We start from the raw sequence: 27,153 nt of genomic DNA, 5'->3' as shown, positions 1-27,153 counted from the left end.
CTCCCCTTCTCCGTGTATCTCTTCCTATACCTTATCTCCCTGTCTCTGTCTTTCCATCTCTGTGTCTCTCATTCGTGTCTCTCTCTGCTCCCCGTGTCTCCCCGTCTCTGCGTCCCACCCTCCTTCGTGTCCCTCCCCGCGTGCCTGTGTGCTTAGAGGCCGCCCGGCAGGGCCCGCAGGCGATGCGCGGCGCCGGTGGCCCCCGCGGCCCTCGGGGCCCCGCTAAGATGCTGCTGCTGCTGGCGCTGGCCTGCGCCAGCCCGTTCCCGGAGGAGGTGCCGGGGCCGGGCGGGGCCGGCGGGCCTGGCGGGGGCCCCGGCGGGGCGCGACCTCTCAACGTGGCGCTCGTGTTCTCTGGGCCCGCGTACGCGACCGAGGCGGCGCGACTGGGCCCGGCCGTGGCGGCGGCCGTGCGCAGCCCGGGCCTGGACGTGCGGCCGGTGGCGCTGGTGCTCAACGGCTCGGACCCACGCAGCCTCGTGCTGCAGCTCTGCGACTTGCTGTCGGGGCTGAGGGTGCACGGCGTCGTCTTCGAGGACGACTCGCGCGCGCCCGCCGTCGCGCCCATCCTTGACTTCCTGTCGGCGCAGACCTCTCTGCCCATCGTGGCCGTGCACGGCGGCGCCGCGCTCGTGCTCACGCCCAAGGTGCGCGCAACCCGTGGGCGGGGCGGGGGCCAGAGGCTGAGGGGCGGAGCCGGGGCCTGTCGTGGGTGGGCGGTGTTGTAAGGGGGCGGGGCCAGCCCTGAGGGCCAGCATCGGGGATGCGGTGGAGACACATGTAAGGGTCAGATATAAGTAAGAGGCGGGGCTGACTTGGAGGGGCGTGGTCTATAGGCAGAACGGAGTGTGCCGGGGAATCATCTAGAAGCAGGGTCGGGGGTGATCAGGCTATGGGAAGAGTTGAGAGGCTGCGAGAGAGGTGAATCAGGGGAGGGGGTGGGAACTGGGGAAGAGGCGGGGCCTGCCAGTGAGGGGCGGGGACTGGGAACGAGAAGGGACACGCCTGAGATGGCAAGGTCGGAGTGAGGGGTGGGCCCTGGGATCAGCGAGGGGGAGTCAGTTGAAAAGGAATGGGGTTCAGAAGGGGGTGAGGGCTAGAGAGGAGGCGGGAGCCAGGAAGGCAGGAACAGGGACCAGGAAAGAGGGGTATCAGGTACTGAGGGAAAGGGAGGTCCCCGGCCAGCTGAGCATGGGGTCTAAAGGTCAACGAAGGAGGACAGAACCATCTGATGAAAGGACGATTATGAGAAAGAGAGGTGTCCTAAGTGAGAGGGCGAGGGAGGGGTAGAACCATGCAGCTAGAAAGTGGGGAGAGGGCAGTCAAGGAACGGGTGAGTCAGGGAAGGGGCGGGGCTAGCCGGTGAAGGGGGAGGCCAGGGAGGACAGGACCCCTGCTCTGTACTAAAGGGGCGGAGTCTAGAGAGGAAGCCGGTCTGGGAATGGGCGTACCCAACTGTAAGCCTTGGAAAGCCAGAATCCAGGGGGTGGTCCTGGAAAGATGAAGGCCCCCCAGTGAGGTAGGCTCAGCCAATGAGAGGTCAAAGCCAGGAGCCTACAAGGAAGGCGGGGGCAGAGGCTGGAGCTGGCTGTGGCCTGGAGAGAGGCCTGCCTCCCGAGGGCACAGGAGGGGCCAGCTGGAGTGGACCTCTGGTAGGGAAGGGCAGAATTTGAACAAGCCTTGTGTGCGGACTAAGAAGTGGTCAGCTAAGAGGAGGTGCCTGAGAAGGGGCGGGGCCTATTCAGAGGTGGAGCCAGTGTAACTGAGAAGTGGGACTCGCCTGAGGATGGGGCCACCTGAGTGGGTGGAGCCTAAGTCTCCACCAATTCCCTGCTGTGGGGGCCGGCGGCTTTGTGACTAGATCACTATTGGAGGCTGGGACTTGTAGTTCTCTCGTGTCCAGAGCACTCTGGGAAAGATCTCTGTCCAACTTTCTTCTTCTCTTTGGCATGGGGTTGTCCAAAGATTTGAAGGCAGATCATCTGCGGGGTGAACTTATTACTTCCTGGCTGCCCCCTCCTTGGCATACGGAGAGACGTGGTCCCTCGTACCCCCATTGCTGCTTAGAAATGTGTGCCCCTCTGTTTCACTGTCTGCTAGGTGCACACCCGTTGCCTTCTGGGAAATATAGTCCCTTTAGTGTTTCTGAATGGAACAAAGAGTGGTCCTCACAGCTGCATCTGTGCCCCCATTGAATCCTGGGAATGTGGTCCCCTGAGCACACCTCCACCTGCCAAGGGTGAGGGTCTCTCAGTGCTCTCACGGCATTCTGGGAGGCCTCATCCCCTCAGGACAACAGCCCTAACCGGTACACATTTAACCACAGGCACATGTCTAGGGAGAAAGTACACTTGCTTGTCTCATCGCATTACTGGAAGATTTATTGGCTGATTCTGTGCCAGGGCTGTTTTAGATTCTGGGGAATACAGTTATGAAAGGTTAAAAAAAAAAAAAAAAAAGACAAGGTCCCTGCTTTTACAGAGCTTGCATTTCTAATGGGGAGACAGAAAAAACAAATAACAGAGAGTGAAATCTGTGCTGAAGGAGAGGTAATGACCGAGGACATGGCTTCAGTAGATGGTGGTCAGGGGAGGCCTCCCCAAGGAGGTAAAACTGAGCTGGACCTGAGGACTGAGGAGGGGAGGAGCTGGGGGGAAAAGTGTCCCCGAGAAAGGTGACAGTGAAGGGCAAAGCCCCTGAGGCCAGAAGGAACTTGAGGTGTCTGAGGAAGAGCAAAGAGGTTGGGGTGATGGGAGATGAGGTCAGAGAGGCGACGGGGACCAGGTCATGCGGGGCCTTGTGGGCCACAGTGAGGACTTTGGCTTTGATTCTGATGTAGAATTATTGGAAGGTTTTCAACCAAGAAGGGAGGCAATCCAATTACTATTTTGAAAGGATCACTCTGGCTGCTGTCTGGAGAATGGAAGGTGCGAGAAAGGAAGTCGAGATGGGTTAGGAAGCTGTTGTCGTCTAGGCAAGAGAGTGGTAACGATGAGGGCCGTGACAGGGCCCGTAGTGAGGATTGAACAGCTGGGGTCATGTTTTGAACAGAGAGCCGAGAAGACTTGGAGCTGGTCTGGATATGGGCCCGAGGGCTGTCCAATAGAATTCTCTGCAGTGATGACGGTGGTCTTCATCCGCTCTGTCACATATGATAGCCACAGCCATGTGTAGCTGTTGAGCGCTTGACGTGTGGTTAGTGCAACCAGGGAACTAAGTTTTATTTAACTTTAATTGATTTTAATGTGAATAGTCATGGGTGGCTAGTAGCTACCATATTGGAGAGCACAGGAGACAGTGTTTAAACCCATGGATTTGGATGAGATCACCAGGGAGAAAGGACAGAAGAAAAGAGGAAACAAGGGCACTCCTATGTTTAGAATTCTGACTGAGGAAGAGAGTCCAGCAAAGGAAACAGAAAAGGAGGGGACAGGAAGGTAGGAAGAAAAGCAGAGAAGGGCAAGTGTACTCAACAAAGCTTCCTCCAGTTGGGCGAGACTACCTTCAGCACCCTCATGGCCTGCTGGGAGATGTAGTCCCTCTCAGTGGATGCTGGGAACTGTAGTTCCCTCCCAGGAGGCTGAGTGTGTTCACTACAGTAATGTTAGCTGCTGTAACAGATAAACCCCCACTTCTCAGTGGCTTAACCCAATAGAAGGTTGTTTCTCACTCATATAAAATCCAAACAGGGGTTCTTGATTGGAGTTGGCTCGCCTCCAAGCCGTGACTCAGGGACTCAGGTTCCTCCGTGTTGTGGCTCTGTAATCCCCTAGGTTTCTCCTCTGGGGCCTCTGCATCTGCCCTCAGACAGGGAAGAGTAAGGTGCATGGGGGGAGAGGTTTTTATGGATGAGCCTAGAACTCGGTCCTGTGGTTAAACATAACCCAGGTCTAGCTCTGTGCCCCAGCAAGGAAAGGAGATGGGTTTGCCGAACAGCTAGTCAGCCTGCCATGTTGAGAGCTGTGAGCTGCCTTTAGCCATTGGGAGCTGTGATGCCCCTATCAGTTGCTGGGAGATGAGGTCCCCTTTGGACCCCTGGGAGCTGTGAACCCTTCACTGGCCGCTGAAGGTCCCTTATTGACTGCTGGGAGCTGAGGTCTCCATGTGGGGTGGCCTGACATCCTCCTCCTCCCCTGCAGGAGAAGGGTTCCACCTTCCTGCAGCTGGGCTCGTCCACAGAGCAGCAGCTTCAGGTCATCTTCGAGGTGCTGGAGGAATACGACTGGACGTCTTTTGTAGCTGTGACCACGCGTGCCCCTGGCCACCGGGCCTTCCTGTCCTACATCGAGGTGCTGACCGACGGCAGCCTGGTGGGCTGGGAGCACCGCGGGGCATTGACGCTGGACCCTGGGGCTGGCGAGGCCGTGCTGGGCGCCCAGCTCCGTAGTGTCAGTGCGCAGATCCGCCTGCTCTTCTGTGCCCGTGAGGAGGCTGAGCCTGTGTTCCGGGCAGCCGAGGAGGCTGGCCTCACTGGGCCTGGCTACGTCTGGTTCATGGTGGGGCCCCAGCTGGCTGGAGGCGGGGGCTCGGGCACCCCCGGGGAGCCCCTTCTTCTGCCAGGAGGTGCCCCACTGCCTGCCGGGCTGTTTGCAGTGCGCTCAGCAGGCTGGAGGGATGATCTGGCTCGGCGTGTGGCAGCTGGCGTGGCCGTAGTGGCCAGAGGTGCCCAGGCCCTGCTGCGTGACTATGGCTTCCTGCCTGAACTTGGCCATGACTGTCGCGCCCAAAACCGCACCCACCGAGGGGAGAGTCTACACAGGTGAGTGGGGCTGGGCTGGGAGGGCTGTGGGAAGATTCCTGAGCCTGAGTACCTGGGGTACTTGTGCCTGAGTGGCCTGAAATGGGTCACGAACCCTCTCAGAACTTCAGTCTCCTTTTCTGTAAAACAAGTGTAATTGGGTCTCCTTTCTGGGGTTAAATCAGGTGATTTGGAAAAAAGCACCTGAGATACAGTGAGTGTATTACTATATTTCATGATTCTAGGATGCGCGTTTTTGCATAGTTTAATGTCTTTGAAACCAAGGCATGTCTTACAATTGATAGCCTACCAAGGTTTCATGGGCAGTGCATTTCTTTCCTTTGTGGTGGGTGAAAATTGTGACACATCTTCTAATTGATAACATCTTAGATTTGGTGAAATACCCTAGTTAGAGTAGGAGTTGAACTTCAGTAACAAGAAGACCCGACAATCCAATGTCCCAAACAAGGTAGAACTTTGTTCCTCTCTCACTTAACAATCCAGAGATGCACGATTCAGGTTATCAGGAGACTCCATCGCTTCACGTGGTCATTCAGGGCCTCAGGACCCTCCCACCTTGTTGCTCTGCCGTCTCCTTTCCGCACAGTCGAAGCTGGGTTGTAGGCCATGTCTGAATTCTAGCGCATGAAAAGGGGGAAAGTGAGGAGGTGAACAAGCCATTTCCTTTATGGCCAGTGAGGTGGAAGGGACGAGTCTTACATCCCATCGGTGAGAACGTAGTCACTGGGCCAGGACTGACTTATTGGTTGTGTACTGCCGCATCCATGCAGATTGGCTAGACATCGATTCTGATTGGGTAGTGCCTATGCTGCACTGATTGTTAGAGTTTGAATATCACCTGCCCATGCCGTGGGCTAGCTACAAGGAGTTTCGGGGAATGTGGGGAATGTCAATTCTAGCTGGGCAGGTGTGTGCCCAGGTGACACATGATTGTTTTAGAAGAGGAGACCAGGATTTGGTAGGAAACAGCATCTCCACCCCAGGAAGCTTTGGGAGTGAGAACTTGATGAGTTTGGTGACAGACAGTGGAAGGAGAGGACTTTAATGCTGAAATGAGGATGAGCTGAGCTTGGGAAGGGGCAATGGGTGAGGAAGAAAGCCTAAGGGAGGAGAAGTGAGAAGTGGGGAGGTGGGGAGTTGGGAATCGGGATCCAGGGGCAAGAGGATGAGAAAAGCATCCCTCGTTCATAAATACTTACTGAGCGCCCGCTAGGAACTAGGGCTCATGCTGGGCACTGGGAACGCAGGGATGAATAAGACCATGGACTTCTCTTGAAAGAACACAGGGTCCTGTGGGGGTGGCAGACAGGGATGGGATAATGACAACACAGCATGTTATTTGCAATAATGGAGGTTGCACGGACTTTGTGGGAGCACTGGGGGGAGAGTACTGCAAAGCCAGGACATTTTTGGTTGCAGGAAGCAGAGTCTCATTCAAGTTTCTTTGGGGAAAAGGGGGTTTATTGGAAAGATAAACATGCACAGAAACCCAGACATCAGGAATTGAGGCCAATTCCTCAATTCCAGCTACTCTTTCAATTCATTCTGATTCTCTTTCTGATCCTCTCTGCTTCTCTCTCTCCGTGTGTGTGTGTGTGTGTGTGTGTGTCTGTCTATCTTTCTCCCTCCCCCTCTCCATCACCATCACCATCTCCATCTTCATCACCATCTTCATCTCCATCTCTATCTCTATCTCTGTCTCAGGGTTGCCACTCCCAGGGGCTGTCCAGTTCTTCTGCTTACCCAGAATTTCTGTTCCTTCATGATACTCATCATTTCAGCCCATCCTGTCCATCACCCATGCCTCCAAATCTCACAGCTAACTTCCTCCCAGGAGAGGAATTGTGTTGGTTCCAGGCAACCTTCCAAACTAGGCTATACAAGTCATGGGTCAGCCTACGGAGTCAGGGAGGTTTCCAGGAGAAGGTGGTTTCTAAGCTGAGACCTGAAAAATAAACTGCTCATTCATTCATCCATTCATTCATTGAAAAGTCCTTTGTCCAGAGTCTGTGGTGTGCCAAGCCCTGCTTTACGAACAGGGTGTAATGTTGAACAAGGCCTCTGCTCTCACAGAGCTTACAGTCTCATAGGTGAGAGAATCAGTGCACAGACAAGAAAAGAAAGGAAAAAAACATCAGCAGGTAATAACTTCTGAGATGAAAATAAAGCAGGTAGAATGTATAACAAACGTCTATGGTGCTAGGTTAGGTGAGGTCGTCAGGAAAGGCCTTTTCAAGTAGGTGACATTTGGAGGTTAAAAAAAAAAAAAAAGGATAAAGAGAAAGATCCAAGGGAATTCCCTGGCAGTCCAGTGGTTAGGACCCCACGCTCTCACTGCCGAGGACCCAGGTTCCAATCCCTGGTTGGGGAACTAAAATCCCACAAGCCGCGCAGCACAGCCAGAAGAAAAAGAGAGAGAAAGAGCCAACTATCTGAAGATCTGAGTGAAGAGAGGGAGGGGAAACAGCAGGTACAAAGGCCCTGGGGCTGGAATTTCCTGAAATTAAAGCCAGTGTGCCTGGAGCACAGTGGGCAAGTGGGCAACGTATGGTGGAGTAACATGGGGCCCAGCTCAGGTAGGGCATTTAGGCCAGGTTAGGGGTTTAGATTTGATTGCAAGGGCAGTTGGGAGTCCACCAGAAATAGATAATCCAGGCCGGGGGAAGAGCATTGTGCAAAAGACCAGAGGGGAGAAAAACCTGGGCAGGTTGATGAGACCACAATAGCTCAGGGTGGAGAATTAGGGGTTGGGAATGAGGCTGGTTAGGTGGAGAGGCCCAGGCCTCAAGGGCCTTGAATGCCAGGTTGAGAGGCTTAGACTTTTTTCTGGGGCACTGGGGAGCCATGGGTGGGCTATGAGCAGGGGAGAGGTGGAGTCAGTTTGGGGTATAGGAAGACCTCTCCGGGGTGAGGCGGGGACAGACTGGAGGAGAAAGATTGGAGGCTGGAGGCCAAGTAGGAGGCTGGGGTAGGGGTCCAGGGGGGCTGTGGGGACAGAGAGGAGGGGATGGGGCAGAGATATCCCAGGGGCAGGAAGGATGGGGCTTGGGGACTGATGGCCTGGGTGGGGGGTAGCGAGGAGGCAAGGGTGGCAGCTGAGGGTCTGGTCCAGTGACCTGGGTGATGTGACAGGCATTCGGAGCACAGGGTGCCATTGTATAATAGAGATACCTGGGAGTCCAGAGACCCTCCCGGGGCTTCTGTCCAGAAGAAGGGACACGTGAGCTGAGCCTTGAACATCTAAGAACTGGTCAGGATGAGGAGGGAGAGAATAAGGGTTTTTTTCTTTTTCTTGGGCCATGCTGCACGGCATGTGGAACTTCCCTGACCAGGGATCGAACCCGTACCCATTGCAGTGCAAACGCAGAGTCTTAACCACTGGACCACCAGGGAAGTCCAAGGGTTTTTTTCTAGGCAGAGAGAAAAGCACCTACAAAGGCCTAGAGATAGAAAACCACTTGATATTTTGGGGGACACCCTGCATTCAGTATTTGTGGGGCAGAAAAAGGGTTTGGGCGGAGAGAGTTTGACGGCAGGCAGTGATCAGAGATCAGGCTGCAGAGGCAGGTGGGTCCCCTAGAGCCTCAAACCCAGCCTGAGGGTCTGGGACCTGGTCCTGGAGGCACCGAGCTGCCAAGGGAGAGTGCCTAGCCGAGGAGAGGCGTATTTGGGTTTTCAAGAACTTAGAGGAGAGATTCAAACTGGGCGCTGGGGTTGGTCAGTAGACAGGGGACTTTCTCGGCCTTCAGCTGCCAAGGTCCAGTTCAGGTCCCCACGTGTCCCCTCCCTTCCTGCTGGGCAGGTACTTCATGAACATTACCTGGGATAACCGGGATTACTCCTTCAATGAGGATGGCTTCCTGGTGAACCCCTCCCTGGTGGTCATCTCCCTCACCCGAGACAGGACGTGGGAGGTGGTGAGTCCCGGCACTGACCTCAGGCATGGGAGAGGGCCTGGATTCCTGGGTCCTGGGGAAGAAGCAATGAGGACCTAGACTCCTGGCAGAGGTGGGGGCTGAGGCCCTGGATTCTGGCCTCTGACGGAGGAAGGGGCTGGGAGCCTGGACTTCTAGGTCCTAAGGGGAAGGACTGGGAATCCAGACCCCTGGGCTCTGGGAGAAGAAAGCCCAGACTCGTGGGTCTGAAGGAGGAAAGGGTTTCTGGGTCCAAGGGAGAGGTGGGGGAGGAGGCCCAGACTCCTGGATCTGAGGGAGAAGGAGCTGGGAGCTCGCGGCTACGAGGAAGGCAGGCCATGAACGCCAGAACATTCTAGAAAGTCCCCCTCAGGAAGCCTGAATCCCCTGCTCTTGGCCAAGGTGGGCAGCTGGGAGCAGCAGACTCTCCGCCTCAAGTACCCGCTGTGGTCCCGCTATGGCCGCTTCCTGCAGCCAGTTGATGACACGCAGCACCTCACCGTGGCCACGCTGGAAGAGAGGCCTTTCGTCATTGTGGAGCCCGCCGACCCCATCAGTGGCACTTGCATCCGAGACTCCGTCCCCTGCCGGAGCCAGCTCAACCGCACCCACAGGTGACAGCCCAGGATCCAGAAGTTCCAGCTTCAAAATCCTCTCTTGAAGCCAAGTAGTCCTAGCCCCAGCCCCCTCCTCCCTTGGGACCTAGAAAGCCGTCCAGCTTGGTGACCTTGGACAATTCCTTTGAGCCTCAGTTTCCCCAGAAAGCGATGCCCACCATAGTTTTAGCTGCTGCTCCCCCCTCCCTCCATAAGGCGCGGGGGGTGCAGGGATCCCCAACATCCCCAAGCCTGCTCGCTTCCCGCAGCCCTCCGCCGGACGCCCCCCGCCCAGAAAAGCGGTGCTGCAAGGGCTTCTGCATCGACATTCTGAAGCGGCTGGCGCAGACCATCGGCTTCAGCTATGACCTCTACCTGGTCACCAACGGCAAGCACGGCAAAAAGATTGATGGTGTCTGGAACGGCATGATCGGGGAGGTGAGGTGGGCGGGGACAGCGTGGGGGCGGGGACAAGACAGGTCGGGGGCGGAGTCGGGACCAGGTCAGGGCCCAGAAGCGGCTGGGTCAGGGGGCGGAGCCAAGATGCAGGAATCCTGGCTCTGAGGGGGCGGGACTATGAGGGGAGAACTCTGGGGCCGAAGGGGCGCGGCCGAAGGTGAGAAGCCTGGATTTGAAGGGGCGGGGCCACGAGGAGGACCCACCTTGACGGAGGGGCCGGGCCAGGAGGAAGGACACTTGGGGCGGAGGAGGCGGGGCTCGGAGGGTGGAACTATTAGGAAAAGGGGGCGGGGCCTGGAGGATGGAGTCCAAAACTTTCAGAGGCTTGCTGGTGGGGGAGGATGCGGCTGGAGACCACTTCTTCCCACTCTTGTTCTCGACTCTCACCTCCACCTTTCCTGCCCCATTCTGCCTGCGTCCCCCTCATCCACCCCGCCACCCTCATCCACCCCGCCACCCTCCTAGCCCTTTCTATCATCCTGTCACTGGTCTCCTCCTGGGACCCGTCTTGGTCCTGAGCCAGCCGTGTTCCCTCACTCCCTCCCTGTCCTCACTCCCAGGTGTTCTACCAGCGCGCGGACATGGCCATTGGCTCTCTCACCATCAACGAGGAGCGGTCCGAGATAGTGGATTTCTCCGTCCCCTTCGTGGAGACAGGCATCAGCGTTATGGTGGCGCGTAGCAATGGCACTGTGTCCCCCTCCGCCTTTCTCGGTGAGCCCAGGCCCTGGAATGGCAAGGGGTGGGGTCAGTGAGTGATCGTGGGAGAGGTAGGAGGTGAGGGCTGAGAGGGAATCAGGTGGTGGATCGAGCAGGGCCTCGGTTGCTATGGTAGGAAGGTTGGTTTTTACTTCTATTGCAATGGCAAGGCTTTTAACTGCAGGCGGTGGTGTGGGGATATACGATCAGATTTAGGCTTTTAAGATATCCCACTAGTGGGTCTGCGGATGCAGGAGGCCCATGAGGAGGCTACTGCAGAGGTCCGTGCAGAGTGAAGTTGGGGTGCAGGATAGGAAGATGGCCAAGAGGGTGAGACAAGGAAACAGGCTTAGGATGCATTTAGAAAGCTGGCACACAATGGGTTGGTGGCTTTGAGGTAGATTGGGTAGAGATCTCATTTACTGAGCTTGGAGAAGACAAAAGGGAAAGTGTACATCAGGCCAAGGGCAGCAGTTCACGTCCGTTCCCTCCTGCTCTCCGAAGTCTGAGCAAAGCTCCTGGGAGGGGGAAGGGCTGAGAGATGAAGGGACAACCCTTCTTTGGTGTTTTGTTTTCTGTTTGTTTCCCCAACGGTGTCTCTTGTGGCCTCCTCTTTGCACCAAGGTCTCTGCAGGGCACCCTGACAGGCACCACGTGGGGCCCCTGCTTTCAGCAAGGGAGTGACAAGGTCATGTTTATGCCCCATCACTTGGCCCAGTGGAGGCGACAGGCGTGTCCCCAGATACTGCAGTGACAATCCAGGCTGGTGACCCTACTGTGACAGGGGCAGTCCTGGCCACTTACACTTGGCCCAGGGAGGTCAAATCCTGGGTACTGATCTCAAGAAAGAGTGATTTGGGTTTGTTGTCAGTGAACTCCCGGAAGCAGTGTGAGGAGGGGTTGCAGGAGCTCAGGTTTGGCTGATGGACAGGTCAGGGTGGTGCCTCTGGTAGGGGAGCTATTGAGAAAGAGACAGAGCGGATGTAGCTTGCTTGGGGAACTGTGAGTTCTGAGTGGTTAAAGCAATGGGTTCTTGAAAAAATGATCAGTCCAGAGACAAGTCTGAGAGGCAGGGACTTTGTCCTGGGGACCCTGGGGAGCCACAGAGGGCTGTAAGCTGGGGAGATGCCAGGTCATCTCTGGGTGTAGAAAGAGCTTCTAGGGCCGTGGTGGGGGGAAGGGCTGGAGAGGAGAGGATGGGGACATGGTCCAGGGGACAGGATGTGGCCTGAGCCGTGTTGGCTGAGAGAATGGAGAGGAAAGGCCGAGGTGGGGGGGCGGGGGGAGGACAGGAGGATAGGGCTGCGGACTGACAGGATGCTGGTGAGGGGGAGGGAAGGAGGGAGTGAGGGTGGCAAATGCGGGAGGGAGGGTCTGGGTGGTGACTGGATGGACGGGGAACTCCCAGGGTGGGGAGCCTGGGAGTCGGTGTGGGACATGAATGGCCTGGAGGGATTGCCAGGGGGAGGTGGAGAATCAGGTCTGGGGCTCAGGAAACATATTTAGGAGATAGTTTCTATATGGTGGTTGAAATCACAGAAATGATTGAGATGATTTTCTTTGGGAGAGACTGCCCCGCCACCCCTGCCAGGGGTCTGAGTGGGCAATGAGTCTGTCCCCAAGAAGGGGGCAGAGTAGGACGGGGTCAGATCTGGGTTGTACCTTGTTCACATGTCTGTGGGCACCCAAGCCTTGGCTTGGCTGAGTCATGGCCACACACACCCTTGCCCTCAGAGCCATACAGCCCTGCCGTGTGGGTGATGATGTTCGTCATGTGCCTCACTGTGGTCGCCGTCACCGTTTTCATCTTTGAGTACCTCAGTCCCGTGGGCTACAACCGCAGCCTGGCCACGGGCAAACGTGAGTCCCCTTCCTCCATCACCCTACCTCAGAGTGCCTGGACCACGTTTCCCAACAGCCCCTGGGAGAGAGTTATGGTCTCCTGAGGCAACAGGGGCTTCAGGGGCCACTGGGAATTGTAGTTCTTTCTACTCCCTCACTGAGCATAAGGGATTTGGGGTCCATGTCCCCCTCCTGGCCCCCTGCAGGCCCTGGCGGCTCAACTTTCACCATTGGGAAATCCATCTGGCTGCTCTGGGCCCTGGTGTTCAATAACTCGGTGCCCGTGGAGAACCCCCGGGGGACCACCAGCAAAATCATGGTGCTGGTGTGGGCTTTCTTCGCCGTCATCTTCCTCGCCAGCTACACAGCCAACCTGGCCGCCTTCATGATCCAGGAGGAGTATGTGGACACCGTGTCTGGGCTCAGTGACCGAAAGGTATGTGTGTTTGGGGAGGGAGGGAATTGGCTGAGGTTGTAGGTGGCAGATGGGGGGTGGTATTCGTGGGGGGTCTCTTCCCCGAAAGAGTCCCAGAATGGTAGAATGGAATATTCTGGAGGAAAATGGTTATGTTTCACAATGAACTATTTAAATATTCCAAGGAGAAGAGAGTATCCCCAAATATTCTAGGGGCAGTAGTGCCGAATGGAATATTCTAGACCAGTGCTTCTCTCAAACTGTGATGAAGGGCTAATTTTTGACATTTCTAATCCAGTGGAGACCAATGCTTTTATAAAATATAATAGAAAGGAATTACTGGAAAAGTAAAATAAAATTGAAAACCAAGATGTGCGAAATTCCAACCCACATCATTATTTATTAGGTTCAACAGACATAAAATTATTCTGTCAAATAGCTTGAAATGTTCACTCTCTCGGTTTCTGTACTTACCTCATCAGGGATCACAGTTCGTTCAGGGACTGGTGGTCTGCACAGCACGTTTTGAGACTAACGTGGTTAACTGGGTGTCATGACCTATCAGAAGGTTGAGGAACCAATTCAATGGATTACAACAGACATTTTTTTTTAATGGAATGGATTAGAATAGAATAAAAAATATGTTTGACTGCATTTTAGGTAATCAGAGTGAGTATGGTTGTATGAAACTTTGGTTTTAGTCATGTAGACACCCGACATTAGGCCAGCACACACCTATCTGTCTGGGTCTGTTGTTAAAATAGTGAACTATTTCTGAACAGATTGGGAACTGTTAGCAACTGCCCCCAGCCGGTGCCATGCCAGGCCCTGCCCCTGGGACCTCTCCTGATCCAGCAAGTTAAGGGTTAATGCCTGGCCCATCAAGGGCCTCTGGGACTGGTCTGGGGCTTTGTTGCCCGTGTCTTTTCTGGTTGGACCATGATCAGCCCATACTGGGGATTAAATATTTCAATATTACTCCTGACTGTGTATGCGCACGTGTATGTATACATATCTGCATACATACGTACAGATAACTGCGGATGTATGTGATGGGTGAAGGGTAGTGTTTCCATGGGTCATGGCGAGCAAGTGTGAGAAACATTTCTGGACTGGGGTTTCTGCCAGTGTCCCCCAGAATGGAGCAGCTGGTTGAGGACATCTTGACCCAGATGCCCCCTGGGGGGTGCCCTAATGACTCCCTATTCTGCCCCAGTTCCAGCGGCCCCAGGAGCAGTACCCGCCCCTGAAGTTTGGGACGGTGCCCAACGGGTCCACAGAGAAGAACATCCGCAGCAACTACCCCGACATGCACAGTTACATGGTGCGCTACAACCAGCCCCGCGTAGAGGAAGCGCTCACTCAGCTCAAGGCAGGGTCAGCGCAGACTGGGGGCCGGGAGGTGGGGGGTGGGGAGTGGGGCTGCTGGGGCCCCTGAGGAGGCTCGGAGATGGCAAGGGGTCAGGGGTTGTTCATCAGCCTCAGAGGTCAGCCCAGGGTGTGTCAGCTTGGAGGGCAGAGATCATTGAGGGTGGGAATGAACTCCCCCTTCTGGGAGTAGGAACCTTAGGATATTTTCAGAGAGCCAGTGGTTATGAATTATGGAGCCAGACTCCCAGGGTTCAGATCCTGGCTTTGTCCCTTCTTGGCTGTGTGACCTTGGGCAAGTTACTCAACCTCTCTGAGCCTCAGTTTCCTCCTTTGTAAAATGGGGATGACAAGAGAACCCACCTCATAAGTTTTTTATAAGAATTGTTATAGTTATTATTATTAGTTAATATATTATTATAGTCATTATTATTAAATAATATATATTATTATAGTTATTATTATTAGTTAATCCATGCAAAACACTTAGAACAGTGCCTGGCACACTGTAGGTATTTGCTGTTATTATTATTATTATTACTACCATCATCATCATTAGATCTGAACTCACTGGAATCAATACTTGGAGATAGATAGATAGATAGATAGATAGATAGATAGATAGATATTTTTTAACATCAGTTTCCCAAATCATGGGGAAAAGTTAAGTTCTGGCCCCAAAGTGCAGTCCAAGGTTACAACAAAGCTAAGCACAATGACTCCCTCTCCCCGTCCCTCGTTGATTTAGTCATTCAGCATGCATTTATTTTCTTAGCCTCGACTCCATGCCAGGCAATGAACAAATAGATCACAATTCCTGCCCACAGCAAGCTTAAGACCTAGAGGTAGGAAATTAACAAGAAACACGCAAACAGAAAAATCAGCATGATCATTTCAGAAAGTGATTGTGAGCTAGAGTGTGACTGAGCTGCGGTGTATTCACCAGGGTGTTGAGGGCAGGCATCTGGGGGAGGTAACTGGAACACAGCCCAGAAGGAGGTGAGGGACTCCTCCTTAGCTAGGTGGACTTGCCTAGCCTTGCAGGCAAAGGGTCTGAGCCCCGAGTGGTCTTGGCTTCTTAGAGGAACAGCAAGAAGCCATCATGGCTGAAGGGTGGCGAGCTCAGTTAGAGCTCAGTTTAGAGGGTAGATGAGAGTAGAACACAAGGTGTGACCCCTGAGGCCGAGGTCAGCGCTGGGATTTATTTGAAGGGCAGTGAGAAGCCATGGGAAAGGGGGACATTAAGTAGGGGAGCAATGTGATCAGATTTCTGTTTGTAAATACCCTCTCTGGCCTCCATGTGGAGAATGAATGGAGGGGGACATCAGAGGGACCTGTTAGTCAGAAGCTGTATTGCCCTCCCGACACCTTTCCCCCAAGCCCACTCTCTGCTGACCCCTGCAGGTGCCAATTGTAACTGGATCTTTTTTACCCCTCAATCTTGATTAGAATTGTTGGGACATGTCACGTGGTTCCCTGCTCCGCGCAGGTTCTCAAAGATGCCGGGGAACCTGTGGGGAACAAAGCCTCAAGCTTGTTTCCAGAACACCCTTTCTCCTGTCTTTCCTTCAGCTACAAACCCCGATGGACCCCCTCAGCCCCCTTCCCAGGGCTCCCCTGCCTGGAGGACACCCCTTTTCTCTGTGCCTGGCACCCTTTGCCTTCACATTCCCAATCTTCATGAACGAGGTTTCCCCTTCCCAAATCTCTTTCCCCCTTCTCTTCAAAGGTTTTATTTACCTAACACTTACACTTGTTAAAAATAATAAGGTACGGCTTCCCTGGTGGCGCAGTGGTTGAGAGTCCGCCTGCTGATGCAGGGAACACGGGTTCGTGCCTCAGCCCGGGGAGATCCCACATGCCGCGGAGCGGCTGGGCCCGCGAGCCATGGCCGCTGAGCCTGCGCGTCCGGAGCCTGTGCTCCGCAAAGGGAGAGGCCACAACACTGAGAGGCCCGCGTACCGCAAAAAATAATAATAATAATAATAATTAATGATGGGGAATTCCCTGGCAGTCCAGTGGTTAGGACTCAGCACTCTCACTGCTGAGGGTCCAGGTTCAACCCCTGGTCAGGGAACTAAAATCCCACAAGCCGTGTGCCACGCCAAAAAAAAAAAAAATTTTAATGAGATGTTTCACTGTTTTGGCAGGGGGCAGGGTGGGTACTTCAAATGTTATAATCACAGCTCATCTCAATTCATACTTGGTCGCGTCTGGCTAGTGGCTGTCACATGGAGTTCTAGAACTCTGTCTTTTTACCTCTTTTGTTGTTTCCTTCCCTTCCTCTCTTTCTCTTTTTTCTTCTTTTCCTCCTCCTCTTCTTTCCTCGCCCTTCTTCCACTTCTTAATCCCTTCCTGTACTTGCCCCAACCCCCAGATGTCATCTGGAGTTTCCCACCTCTAGATACCTTTAGCCTCGTAACCTCTTTCCTAAAAACTGTGCAAATTCCTGGGCTTCTCAGGGCCACCCTGGCTTCAAGCTCTCCTTTGCCAGATTGAATTCACTTTCTGGACCATCTCACAGGCCCCATGTCTTCCAGCTCTGGAGCATATTAACCAAAATTGGAGCCCATCTCTCCATTAATCCCCACAGAAGCCCAGACCTCAAGCCTATGTGTGCTGGATTGAAGACTGGAAACGTGAAGGGTGTCAGTTTGCCTGCACTGTCCAGCAGAAAGGAAATGCAAGCTACTGTGTAATTCTAAATTGTTAGTAGCCACGTTAAAAGACACAAAAAGAAACAGGTGAAATTTTTTTTTTTTTTCGGTATGTGGGCCTCTCACTGTTGTGGCCTCTCCCGTTGCGGAGCACAGGCTCCGGACGCGCAGGCTCAGCGGCCATGGCTCACGGGCCCAGCCGCTCCGCGGCATGTGGGATCTTCCCGGACCGGGGCACGAACCTGTGTCTCCTGCATCGGCAGGCGGACTCTCAACCACTGCGCCACCAGGGAAGCCCTGAAATTTGTTTTAATGATGTATTTTACTTAGCCTAGTATATTCAAAATATTATTGCAACACATAATCAGTATAAAAATGGTTGCAACCTTTTACATAATCCACCCCCACCCACCCCCCTGCCAACACACACACCTTTTGAAATCCAGTGTGCATTTTATACTCACCACACATCTCAGTTCAAGCTTGCCACCTTTCAAGCGCTTAAACCAGCCACAGGGACGTGTGTAGATACCAAATTGGGCGGCCCGGGTCTACATCATCTAAATGCCAAAAGTTTCATAGTGAAGGTTATGAACATGAACCATTAAAGGGTTCTGGCCACCTCCCCACCCCCCTGGGAATTTTCACTTCCTTACTCACCCCCAGAGTATCCTCCCCAGCCAGCCAGCTGACTCATCCCCACCCCCCCTACTTCACAAGTATCAAACGCCTTCCTTGGGAGGCAGGGGAACTGCCTTCCTCTTTTTTTTTTTTTTACTTCTACAGGGAACCCTCACATTCCCAGTGTATCTCATCCTTACATTTGGAGAGCAAGAATTCCAAGACTTGGGTAAGGGTAGGACCCTCATGTCCCACATCTACTTGGTTCCTGAGTTTGGGAGAGCAGTGAGAGTGTGACCAGCAAGGGAGACCAGCCCCTTCTCAAAAAAATGAATCCAAATCTATCCCACCCCTGAGTTAAAAGAAGGAGGGATACCTGTATTTTTCTTTTCATCCAAATGTCAGCCACAATCCCAGCCCTTAATAAAAATAGCTTGAGGCTTCATCCTGTGTCTTTTTATATTGCATCTTTTTTTTAAATTGAGCTGTACATACACAGATCTTTTTCTTTTTTGATTGGAGTATAATCGATTTATTTTTTTTTAATTTTTTTTGGTCGGTGAATAAAATTTTATTGGAACACAGCAGAGGCCGTTTCAAGGGGTCCCCAACACACATTCTGAGCACAGAGGAGCCATAGATGCAGGAATTGTGTAAAAAAAAAAAAAACCTCTCTGCTAAGCCACATATTTCCTTGTAACATGGGGGTCGGTCTCATGTTAAAGTGGCCACCATTTCCTCCAAGGGAAATTTGATGTGATCTATCTATGTATTACGTATGTATATAAATATGTATATATACTAGTATAGTTGATTTATAATGTGTTAGTTTCAGGGGTACGGCAAAGTGATTCATATATATATATATATATATATATATATATATGACTTTTTCAGATTCTTTTCCATTATAGCTTATTACAAGATATGAATATAATTCCTGTGCTATACAGTAGGCCCTTGTCGATCTCTTTTATATATAGTAGTGTGTATCTGCTAATCCCAAACTCCTAATTTATCCCTCCCCTGCTTTCCCCTCTGGTAACCATAAGTTTATTTTCTATGTCTGTGAGTCTATTTCTATTTTGTAAATAAGTTCATTTGTATTTTTTTAAAAGTTTTTTTGATGTGGACCATTTTTAAAGTCTTTATTGAATTTGTTACAATATTGCTTCTGTTTTATGTTTTGGTTTTTTGGCCTCAAGGCATGTGGGATCTTAGCTTCCCAACCAGGGATTGAACCCACACCCCCTGCATTGGAAGGCAAAGTCTTAACTACTGGACCATCAGGGAAGTTCCCTGTATTTTTTTAGTTTCCACATATAAGTGATATCATATGATATTTACCTTTCTCTCTCTGACTTACTTCACTTATGATAATCTCTAGGTCCATCCAAGTTGCTACAAATGGCATCATTTCATTCTTTTTTTATAGCCAGATAATATTCCATTATGTGTGTGTATACACACATACATACCACATCTTCTTTATCCATTCATCTGTTGATGAGCATTTAGGTTGCTTCCATTCATCTGTTGATGAGCATTTAGGTTGCTTCCATGTCTTGGCTATTGTTTATAGTGCTGTTGTGAACACTGGAATGCATGTGTCTTTTCAAATTCACATTTTTGTCTTTTCCGGATATGTGCACAGGAGTGGGATTGCTGGATCATATGGTAGCTCTATTTTTAGCTTTTCAAGGAAACTCCATACTGTTCTCTCTAGTGGCTGCACCAATTTACATCCCACCATCTACAGATCTTAAGTGTGAGGTTCATTGATCAGCTATACATTCATGTGACCACACCCAGGTTAAGGTATGGAAAACTTCTAGTTCCCCTCTGCCCTTCTAGTCACCATAGATTATCACTGTAAATTAGTTTTGCCTGGTTTATTGACTATTACATAAACAGAATCAAAAAGTGTATATATAACAGTGTATATAATAGTTTTTGTGTCTAGCTTGCTTCATCCAACGCTACTACCAAGTTTGTTCACTGCAGTATTCCATTGAGTATACCAGTATCAGAATTCTTCCACTCTCCTGATTGGTGAACATTTGGGTTGTTTCCAGTGTTTGGCCATTGTGAATATTCTACTATGAAGATTCTTGTACAAGTGTTTGGAGAACATATACATTCATTTTTCTTGGGTAAATTCCCACGGGTGGACCTGCTAGGTCATAGGGAGGTGTCTGCTTAGCTTCAAAAGATACTGCCAGACGTTTTCCAAAGCAGTTGTACCAGTTTACACTCTCATCGGCAGTGCAGAAAAGTTCCATTTGTTCCACATGCTTGCCAAGGCTTGGTATCATTCCCATACCTTTTTAATTTACCACAGTGTTTATTATACATCAAGTTCTGCTCTCATATAAGTTCATTATTGGTTTGCTAGGGCTACCGTAACAAAAATTTATTGTCTCACAGTTCTGGAGGCCAGAAGTCCTTGGTTCCCTCTGAGGGCTGTGAAGGAAGGATCTGTCCCAGGCCTCTCTCCTTGGCTTTATAGATGGCCATCTTCTTCCTGTGTCTTTTCACATCATCTTCCCTTTGTGCATATCTCTGTATCTAAATTACCCCCCACCCCTTTTTTTTTTTTTGGCGGTACGCGGGCCTCTCACCGTTGTGGCCTCTCCCGTTGCGGAGCACAGGCTCCGGATGCGCAGGCTCAGCGGCCATGGCTCACAGGCCCAGCCGCTCCGCAGCACGTGGGATCTTCCCGGACCGGGGCACGAACCCGCGTCCCCTGCATCGGCAGGCAGACGGTCAACCACTGCGCCACCAGGGAAGCCCCACGCCACTGTCTTCTAATTTCCAGTGTTATTGTTGAAAACTCCAGTCATTTGGATTCCTGAGCCGTGTATGTGGCCTGTTTTTCTTTTCCCTGTCCTCAGTGTGCTGCCAATTCTCAGCAATGTGTCTTCATCTATTTTCACCACTGGACCTTTCAGTCGTATCCTGAGGTCATTCATTCTGGGAAATTTTCTTGAATTCTTTCAATTACAGTTCGCCTCTTCCTTCCATTTCTGTTGTTTCTTTCTAGAACTCTTATTAACTTGATATTGGGCTTCCTGGACTATCCATTTCTTTTATTCTCTCTCTTATTTTTCTAACTCTTTCTGCCCTACTCCCTGGGAGATTTTCTTAATATTATCTCCCACTCTTGTATTAAGCTTTATCACTTCTGCTAGGATATTTTTAATTTCTAAGAACTCTTTTTTGATCTCTGAATGTTTATGGTATTTTGTCAATTTTCTAGCATTATTCTGTAGTATCCTACTTTATAACATCCTCTTCATGGTTCAAAGCTGCAGTATCTTGTCCTGTTTCTCTGATGATATGAATGATAGTTGTTCGGTTTTTCTTTTTTTTTTTACATCTTCTACTCTCTGCATGTCTGCATGTTTCCTCCAAGTCCCCCTCCCTCCTATTTGTTTTGTTTCTATTTTTCTTTCTTTCTTCTTCTTTTTTTTTTTTTTTTTTTTTGGCCGTGCCACACGGCTTGCAGGATCTTAATTCCCCAACCAGGGATTGAACCTGGGCCATTCCTTGTTTCTATCTTTCTTGTTAGAAGCTTTATCTGATGTCTAGTAATCCTTCATAGTCAGTTCATATTTGGGAGTGGGCATGCAAAATTCTGGAAGTGGTGGGCCTGTGAGCACATAAGCAGGGTTGTTGACTCTGAACTTCACTGTAGGGTGAGCTGTCTGGACCATTTTGTTGGGGAATCCCCAGTGTCAGTATTTTTTGGTCTCTTTTCCTGGGTTAGTCATCTATATATACATATATATGTATATATTTGTATATGTAGACATACTATATATATGTTTTTAAAATAGGACCAAAGAAGAAAACAAATAATGAATCATGATCTCCCTGGCAAGATACCCGTAACCATACGCAAGTTAAAAGGCACTCATTCATTCATTCATTCATGCATCCAATAAATGTTTATTAAGGTCTTCTTGCACCAGACACTGGGCTAGGCACTGAGGGTATAGCAGTGAACAAATCAAAGACTCTGTTCTCCTAGCGCTTCCATTCTAGTCTGGAAGACAGACACAGATGTGTCTAGAGCAGCGCTCTCCTACAGCCCCTTCTGCGATGATGGAAATGTTCAAGATCTGAGCAGTCCAATATGGTAGCCAACAGCTCTCGATCACTGGAGATGAGGTTCGTGTAACTACAGAATTGAATTTTAAATTTTAATTAAAATTGGAATTCAAATAGCCACCTGTGGCTAGTAGCTACCACCTTGGACAACACTAGAAAATTCCATCCTTACAGAGAGGTACAAAGGATTGGCAGCCTCATGGCTTTGGCTAGCTCAAATTCCAAATGTGGGCTTACCCTACCACTGAGGGCAAGCGACCTCACAGGAAGAGAAAAGAAATGCATCTCTTAAAAAGAAATAAAGAAACACAGCTTCTCCCAGCCAGTTCTGGAAGCCCATTCCATGAGAGAGGTTCAACTTCTCACTCACTTATGAGGGCCGGAAAGGAAACATCAAGTCCCCTTTCCCTAAAGGGAGAATTATTTTTGATTTTTTTCAGATCAATTCAACCATGTATACACACACATCTTTATACATTCCTCACTGAAAGTACACACTGTTCTCTTGCATTTTCCATGGAGGAAAGCCTCTTGGCATCTTTTCCCTATTAATGAAATCTTACCTCTCAGCACCAGTGATTGGCACACAGAATGCTGGTCTCAAACCAGCCTGAATTCATTCATTCAACCCCTGTTTATTAAGCACGTGTTGTATGCCAGGTGCTGTTCTAGACCCTGTGGATACAGCAGTGAGCCTGGCAAACAACGTCTGCTTCTTCACGGAACTTAAATTCCAGTGTGTGGGGGGCGGTGGGGAGATGAATGATAAAGCTAATAACTAAAAACATTTTATAGTTACAAGGAGGTAAGTGCTATGGACAAAAATAGGGCAGGGTGAGAGAGTTTGGGAGACCCAGGAAGGAGGCTACAGGTTGCAGTATTAAACAGTGTACCAGGAAAGGTGCCTTTGGAGCAAACACTTGAAGGAGGTGGGGGGCCAGCCAGGCAGCTATCTGGGAGAAGGATATTATTCCAGCAGAGAGAATGGCCAGTGCAAAGGCCCTGAGGCAGGAGCAGACTGGAGCAATCCAGGAACTGCACAAAGCCCAAGGTGGCTGGAGCAGACTTAGTGAGGGAGGCGTGCATGGGAGACAAGGCAGAGGGGTAAGGAGGGGTGTGAGGGTGTTTGCTGACAAAGAGCCTGGTGGGGAGTGAAGTGGGGAGCCCGTGAAGCTCGGTGAACTGAGGATGGACGGGAGCCAAGGAGGGACGGGAGCTGACTCAAATGTCAAGATCCCTCTGGCAACAGGGTGGGAATTTTAATTTTTTCCAAAAAAAGGCTGGCGGACATGGCTGAGTTTTACTAGAGGTTTAGGATCAATGTGGGGCGGGGGGCGCGTAAGGAGGTGGGGAAAGAGGCAGGCATTACATCCCAGAATAACTGAGCAAACGATTAAATTCAAAGCAGATTCTCAGCTCCCCTCTTCCTGAAAGCCCTGCTCACCTTCCCACCACTGGAAGTCTTGATTGTTGGCTCTAAAATACTTCTCTGTTCTTTCCTCCCACACCTCTCCCTTGTACACGCTCCCCTCTCAGGACCCCTGAAGACCCTCCTTCCATCTAGTCCCCAGCACTTCCATCCCTCCTCTTTGGCCTGACTCAGGAAACTCTCAGTTCTTCCCACTTAAACACCTTAAACAATTCACCTTTCGCCCCCAAGGGCATTTTCCTAAACAAAGAGACACCTCGAGAGAAATTACAGTTTGCCTACAAGGCAGCAGTGCCCGAAGGTAGTGCGGTATTTTTCTCGCCTATGTGCTGTGTATGTTTCCAGGTGTCAGCTGGGCTCTCCCTGCCTGCTAGGATCTGTATAAGATGAATTCAAACCCCATTCTCCAACTACGGGGTGGCGAATGCCCTCCCCACGTTCCAGAGCTTTGAATTCTTTGCCCTACCCCAAGTTGTTGCTTCAGCTGGATCCATTCTATCTGAGGAATCCTCTCTCTGTCTCCCCCTTTGGGGTGCAAGGACTAAGTCTGTCCTTTTCCTTAATTTCTATGCAACCAACCATGCGCACAAGGCATTTATATGCGCTCATGTGAGTGTGTGGACAGGGCCTCACTGAAATTTGGGGACACAGAGGTATTTACATCAACGGAGAGGCAAACAACTCAAGACTCCGGGTGATGTATTCACTTCAGGAAGACCTTCGCCTTCTCCTCACCAAGCATCCAGCCACATGCCTTGATGTCTCTTGTTTTCCCCAGACCTGAGCTGTCCAAGACTATTTAAATTTAAATTAGGGACTTCCCTGGATGTCCAGTGGTTGAGACTGTGCTTCCAATGAAGGGGGCATGGGTTCAATCTCTGGTCAGAGAACTAAGATCCCACATGGCTTGGTGTGGCAAAAAAAAATAATAACAATAATAATAATTTAATTAATTAAAATTAAATACAAATTAAAGTTACATCCCTTTGTCATACTGATCACATTTCATGTGCTCCAGAGCCATGGGCGGCTGGTGGCTGCCATGTTGGGCTGCACAGATGGAACATTTCCATCATTCCAGAATGTAATTTTGGACAATGTTGGACTAGAAAAGACAGATACCTCCCTCTAAGAACTAGTCTGGTGTCTACAATTAAGATGACCAAAACTTCACCCCACAAAATAACTATGGAGCTATATTCTATCTAGGATTCCAGGACTAGTGAGTTGTTTTTTTTTTTCAATAATACGCCCTGGACATCTTCACAGGTCAGATCATGAGTACTTATCTTATGTCATAGGATAGTTACACAGTGTGTAATCCACAGAAGTGTGGATTCCTTTATCCATTCATTCATTTACTCCACAAATATTTACGACCACCTTGTATGTGTCAGGAACTGCTGGGTCACAGCCTAGAACGAGACAGTTTTGGATCGTGCCCTAGAGGGGCTTGCATTCTGGTAGGAGAGGCTGAGATTAATCAAATCATCACAGAGATAAATGTAAAATGGCAGCAGTTGGGAAGGAAGTGACATGTGGCGAGTGCCACAATGTATTCATCAGTGAGAACTACTAATTCTGTATCCAAGCTTATCTTCCCACCAAATTGTAGAAATTAGGGCCTAGAGGGAGAATCCAAGCAAATTAAGATGCATGTCTGAGCCTGCGTTTCCCCAGTCTGAATAATGGAGATAATAGTTGCTACCTCATAGGGGTGTTGAGAGAATGGAGTTATTACAGTAGATAGAACAGTGCCTGGGAACAACAGAAGTCATCATTAACACTATTATTATTTGTATGATTCTCCTTTCTGAGCTTCAGTCTTCCTCTTTAAAATGGAGGCATATACGCGACCTTCTCTGGAAGGTTCCAGTAAGGATTGAACCAGTAGTTATTTCATTAACAGTCACAGCTAACACTTCTCTGGCACTTCCTTAGCTCCGAGGGTTATCCGTGCAACAACGTTGGAAGGGAGGTATTGCCGCTGTCCCCATTTGACAGATGTGTAAACAGAGGCACAAAAAGGTGCAGTGACTTACTGAGAAGTTCACCACTAGTTAGACTCTGGAGCAGTTGGAGGTTAGGAGGTAGGGGGATTCTGGGTTGCCCATTGGGGCATCTGGGTGGAACTGACCCTACCCTTCATGCCCCTGCCGGCAGGAAGTTGGATGCCTTCATCTACGACGCGGCTGTGCTCAACTACATGGCCCGCAAAGATGAGGGCTGCAAGCTCGTCACCATTGGCTCGGGCAAGGTCTTTGCCACCACAGGCTACGGCATCGCCCTGCACAAGGGTTCCCGCTGGAAGCGGCCCATCGACCTGGCACTGCTGCAGTTCCTGGGGGATGGTGCGGCTGCACGCAGAGATGCCTACAGGGGGTGGGGAAGGGAGGGGAGGCAAAGACCCCTGGGTACTGGGGAAGGAGGGGATGAGGACCCGGACACCAGGGTCTGAGGACCTAGACTCCTATATCAGAGGGGAGGGTCCTCAGAGGGTGCCCACGGAAGGTGACCTCCCACCTTCCTGTCCCCAGATGAGATCGAGATGCTGGAGCGGCTGTGGCTCTCCGGGATCTGCCACAATGACAAAATCGAGGTGATGAGTAGCAAGCTGGACATCGACAACATGGCGGGCGTCTTCTACATGCTCCTGGTGGCCATGGGCCTCTCCCTGCTGGTCTTCGCCTGGGAGCACCTGGTGTACTGGCGCCTGCGGCATTGCCTGGGGCCCACCCATCGCATGGATTTCCTGCTGGCCTTCTCCAGGGTATGGGGGAGAGAGGGAGGCGGAGGGGGAGAGATGGGAGGAAACAGGCTGGGACGCCTAGAAATGGAAGGGAGCTGGCTCGGGGTGCTGGAGAGGAGGGAGGGACGGAGGGAAGGCAGGTGGTCCGCAGCATCCCGCGCTGACCGGGCTTATGCCGCGACCCCCGCAGGGCATGTACAGCTGCTGCAGCGCGGAGGCTGCTCCGCCGCCCGCCAAGCCCCCGCCGCCGCCGCAGCCGCTGCCCAGCCCGGTGTACCCGGCGGCGAGGCCCGCTCCCGGCCCCGCGCCCTTCGTGCCCCGCGATCGCGCCACTGTGGACCGCTGGCGCCGCGCCAAAGGTGCAGGGCCGCCGGGGGGCGCGAGCTTGGCCGACGGCTTCCACCGCTACTACGGCCCCATCGAGCCGCAGGGCCTGGGCGTCGGCGAGGCGCGCGCCGCGCCCCGGGGCGCAGCTGGGCGCCCGCTATCTCCGCCGGCTACGCAGCCCCCGCAGAAGCCGCCGCCCTCCTACTTCGCCATCGTGCGCGACAAAGAGCCGGCCGAGCCCCCCGCCGGCGCCTTCCCTGGCTTCCCGTCGCCGCCCGCGCCCCCGGCCGCCGCGGCCACAGCCGTCGGGCCGCCGCTCTGCCGCCTGGCCTTCGAGGACGAGAGCCCGCCGGCGCCCACTCGCTGGCCGCGCTCGGACCCCGAGAGCCAGCCCCTGTTGGGCCCCGGCGCCGGGGGCGCGGGCGGTGCGGGGGGCGCGGGCGGCGGAGCCCAGGCCGCGCCACCCCCGTGCCGCGCCGCGCCGCCCCCCTGTCCTTACCTTGACCTAGAGCCGTCGCCGTCGGACTCGGAGGACTCGGAGAGCCTGGGCGGCGCGTCGCTGGGCGGCCTGGAGCCCTGGTGGTTCGCCGACTTCCCCTACCCGTACGCCGAGCGCCTCGGGCCGCCGCCTGGCCGCTACTGGTCGGTCGACAAGCTCGGGGGCTGGCGCGCTGGCAGCTGGGACTACCTGCCCCCGCGCAGCGGCCCCGCCGCCTGGCACTGTCGCCACTGCGCTAGCCTGGAGCTGCTGCCGCCGCCGCGCCATCTCAGCTGCTCACACGACGGCCTGGACGGCGGCTGGTGGGCGCCGCCGCCCCCGCCCTGGGCCGCGGGGCCCCCGCCCCGGCGCCGGGCCCGCTGCGGGTGCCCGCGGTCGCATCCTCACCGCCCGCGGGCCTCGCACCGCGCGCCCGCAGCTGCCGCGCCGCACCACCACCGGCACCGGCGCGCCGCGGGGGGCTGGGACCTCCCGCCGCCCGCGCCCACCTCGCGATCGCTCGAGGACCTCAGCTCGTGTCCCCGCGCCGCCCCCGCGCGCAGGCTCACCGGGCCCTCCCGCCACGCGCGCCGGTGCCCGCACGCCGCGCACTGGGGGCCACCGCTGCCCGCCGCGCCCCACCGGAGACACCGGGGCGGGGACCTGGGTACCCGCCGGGGCTCGGCGCACTTTTCCAGCCTCGAGTCCGAGGTATGACGCGGCCTGG

At 52.5% G+C, this 27,153-nt stretch overlaps 1 protein-coding gene and 1 non-coding gene across 2 annotated transcripts; both read left to right on the top strand.

Annotated features, from left to right (window-relative positions):
* Positions 1 to 182: 182 nt before the first annotated feature.
* GRIN2D (glutamate ionotropic receptor NMDA type subunit 2D) lies at positions 183 to 27,143 on the top strand. The gene is made up of 12 exons (XM_060085144.1): positions 183 to 647; positions 4,140 to 4,759; positions 8,562 to 8,676; positions 9,076 to 9,287; positions 9,539 to 9,707; positions 10,289 to 10,442; positions 12,162 to 12,287; positions 12,476 to 12,705; positions 13,901 to 14,061; positions 25,036 to 25,223; positions 25,410 to 25,642; positions 25,812 to 27,143. Exons 1-12 carry the CDS (start codon positions 183 to 185, stop codon positions 27,141 to 27,143), a joined length of 4,005 nt encoding a protein of 1,334 aa, XP_059941127.1.
* TRNAE-CUC (transfer RNA glutamic acid (anticodon CUC)) lies at positions 16,057 to 16,129 on the top strand. Its single transcript has one exon. It is a non-coding gene; the product is annotated as a tRNA-Glu (tRNA).
* Positions 27,144 to 27,153: the final 10 nt, after the last annotated feature.

The sequence above is a fragment of the Mesoplodon densirostris genome, chromosome 19, assembly GCF_025265405.1.
Source record: "Mesoplodon densirostris isolate mMesDen1 chromosome 19, mMesDen1 primary haplotype, whole genome shotgun sequence".
Classification (NCBI taxonomy): domain Eukaryota; kingdom Metazoa; phylum Chordata; class Mammalia; order Artiodactyla; family Ziphiidae; genus Mesoplodon; species Mesoplodon densirostris.
This window is presented reverse-complemented; position numbering and strand designations above follow the sequence as displayed.

Bases quoted from the DNA above. Each gene is read 5' to 3' on its own strand.
- GRIN2D (XM_060085144.1), top strand. From the start codon at position 183: ATGCGCGGCGCCGGTGGCCCCCGCGGCCCTCGGGGCCCCGCTAAGATG. The intron at 8,677-9,075 runs GTGAGTCCCGGC...CTCTTGGCCAAG, and splicing joins GAGACAGGACGTGGGAGGTG to GTGGGCAGCTGGGAGCAGCA. The intron at 25,224-25,409 runs GTGCGGCTGCAC...TCCTGTCCCCAG, and splicing joins GCTGCAGTTCCTGGGGGATG to ATGAGATCGAGATGCTGGAG.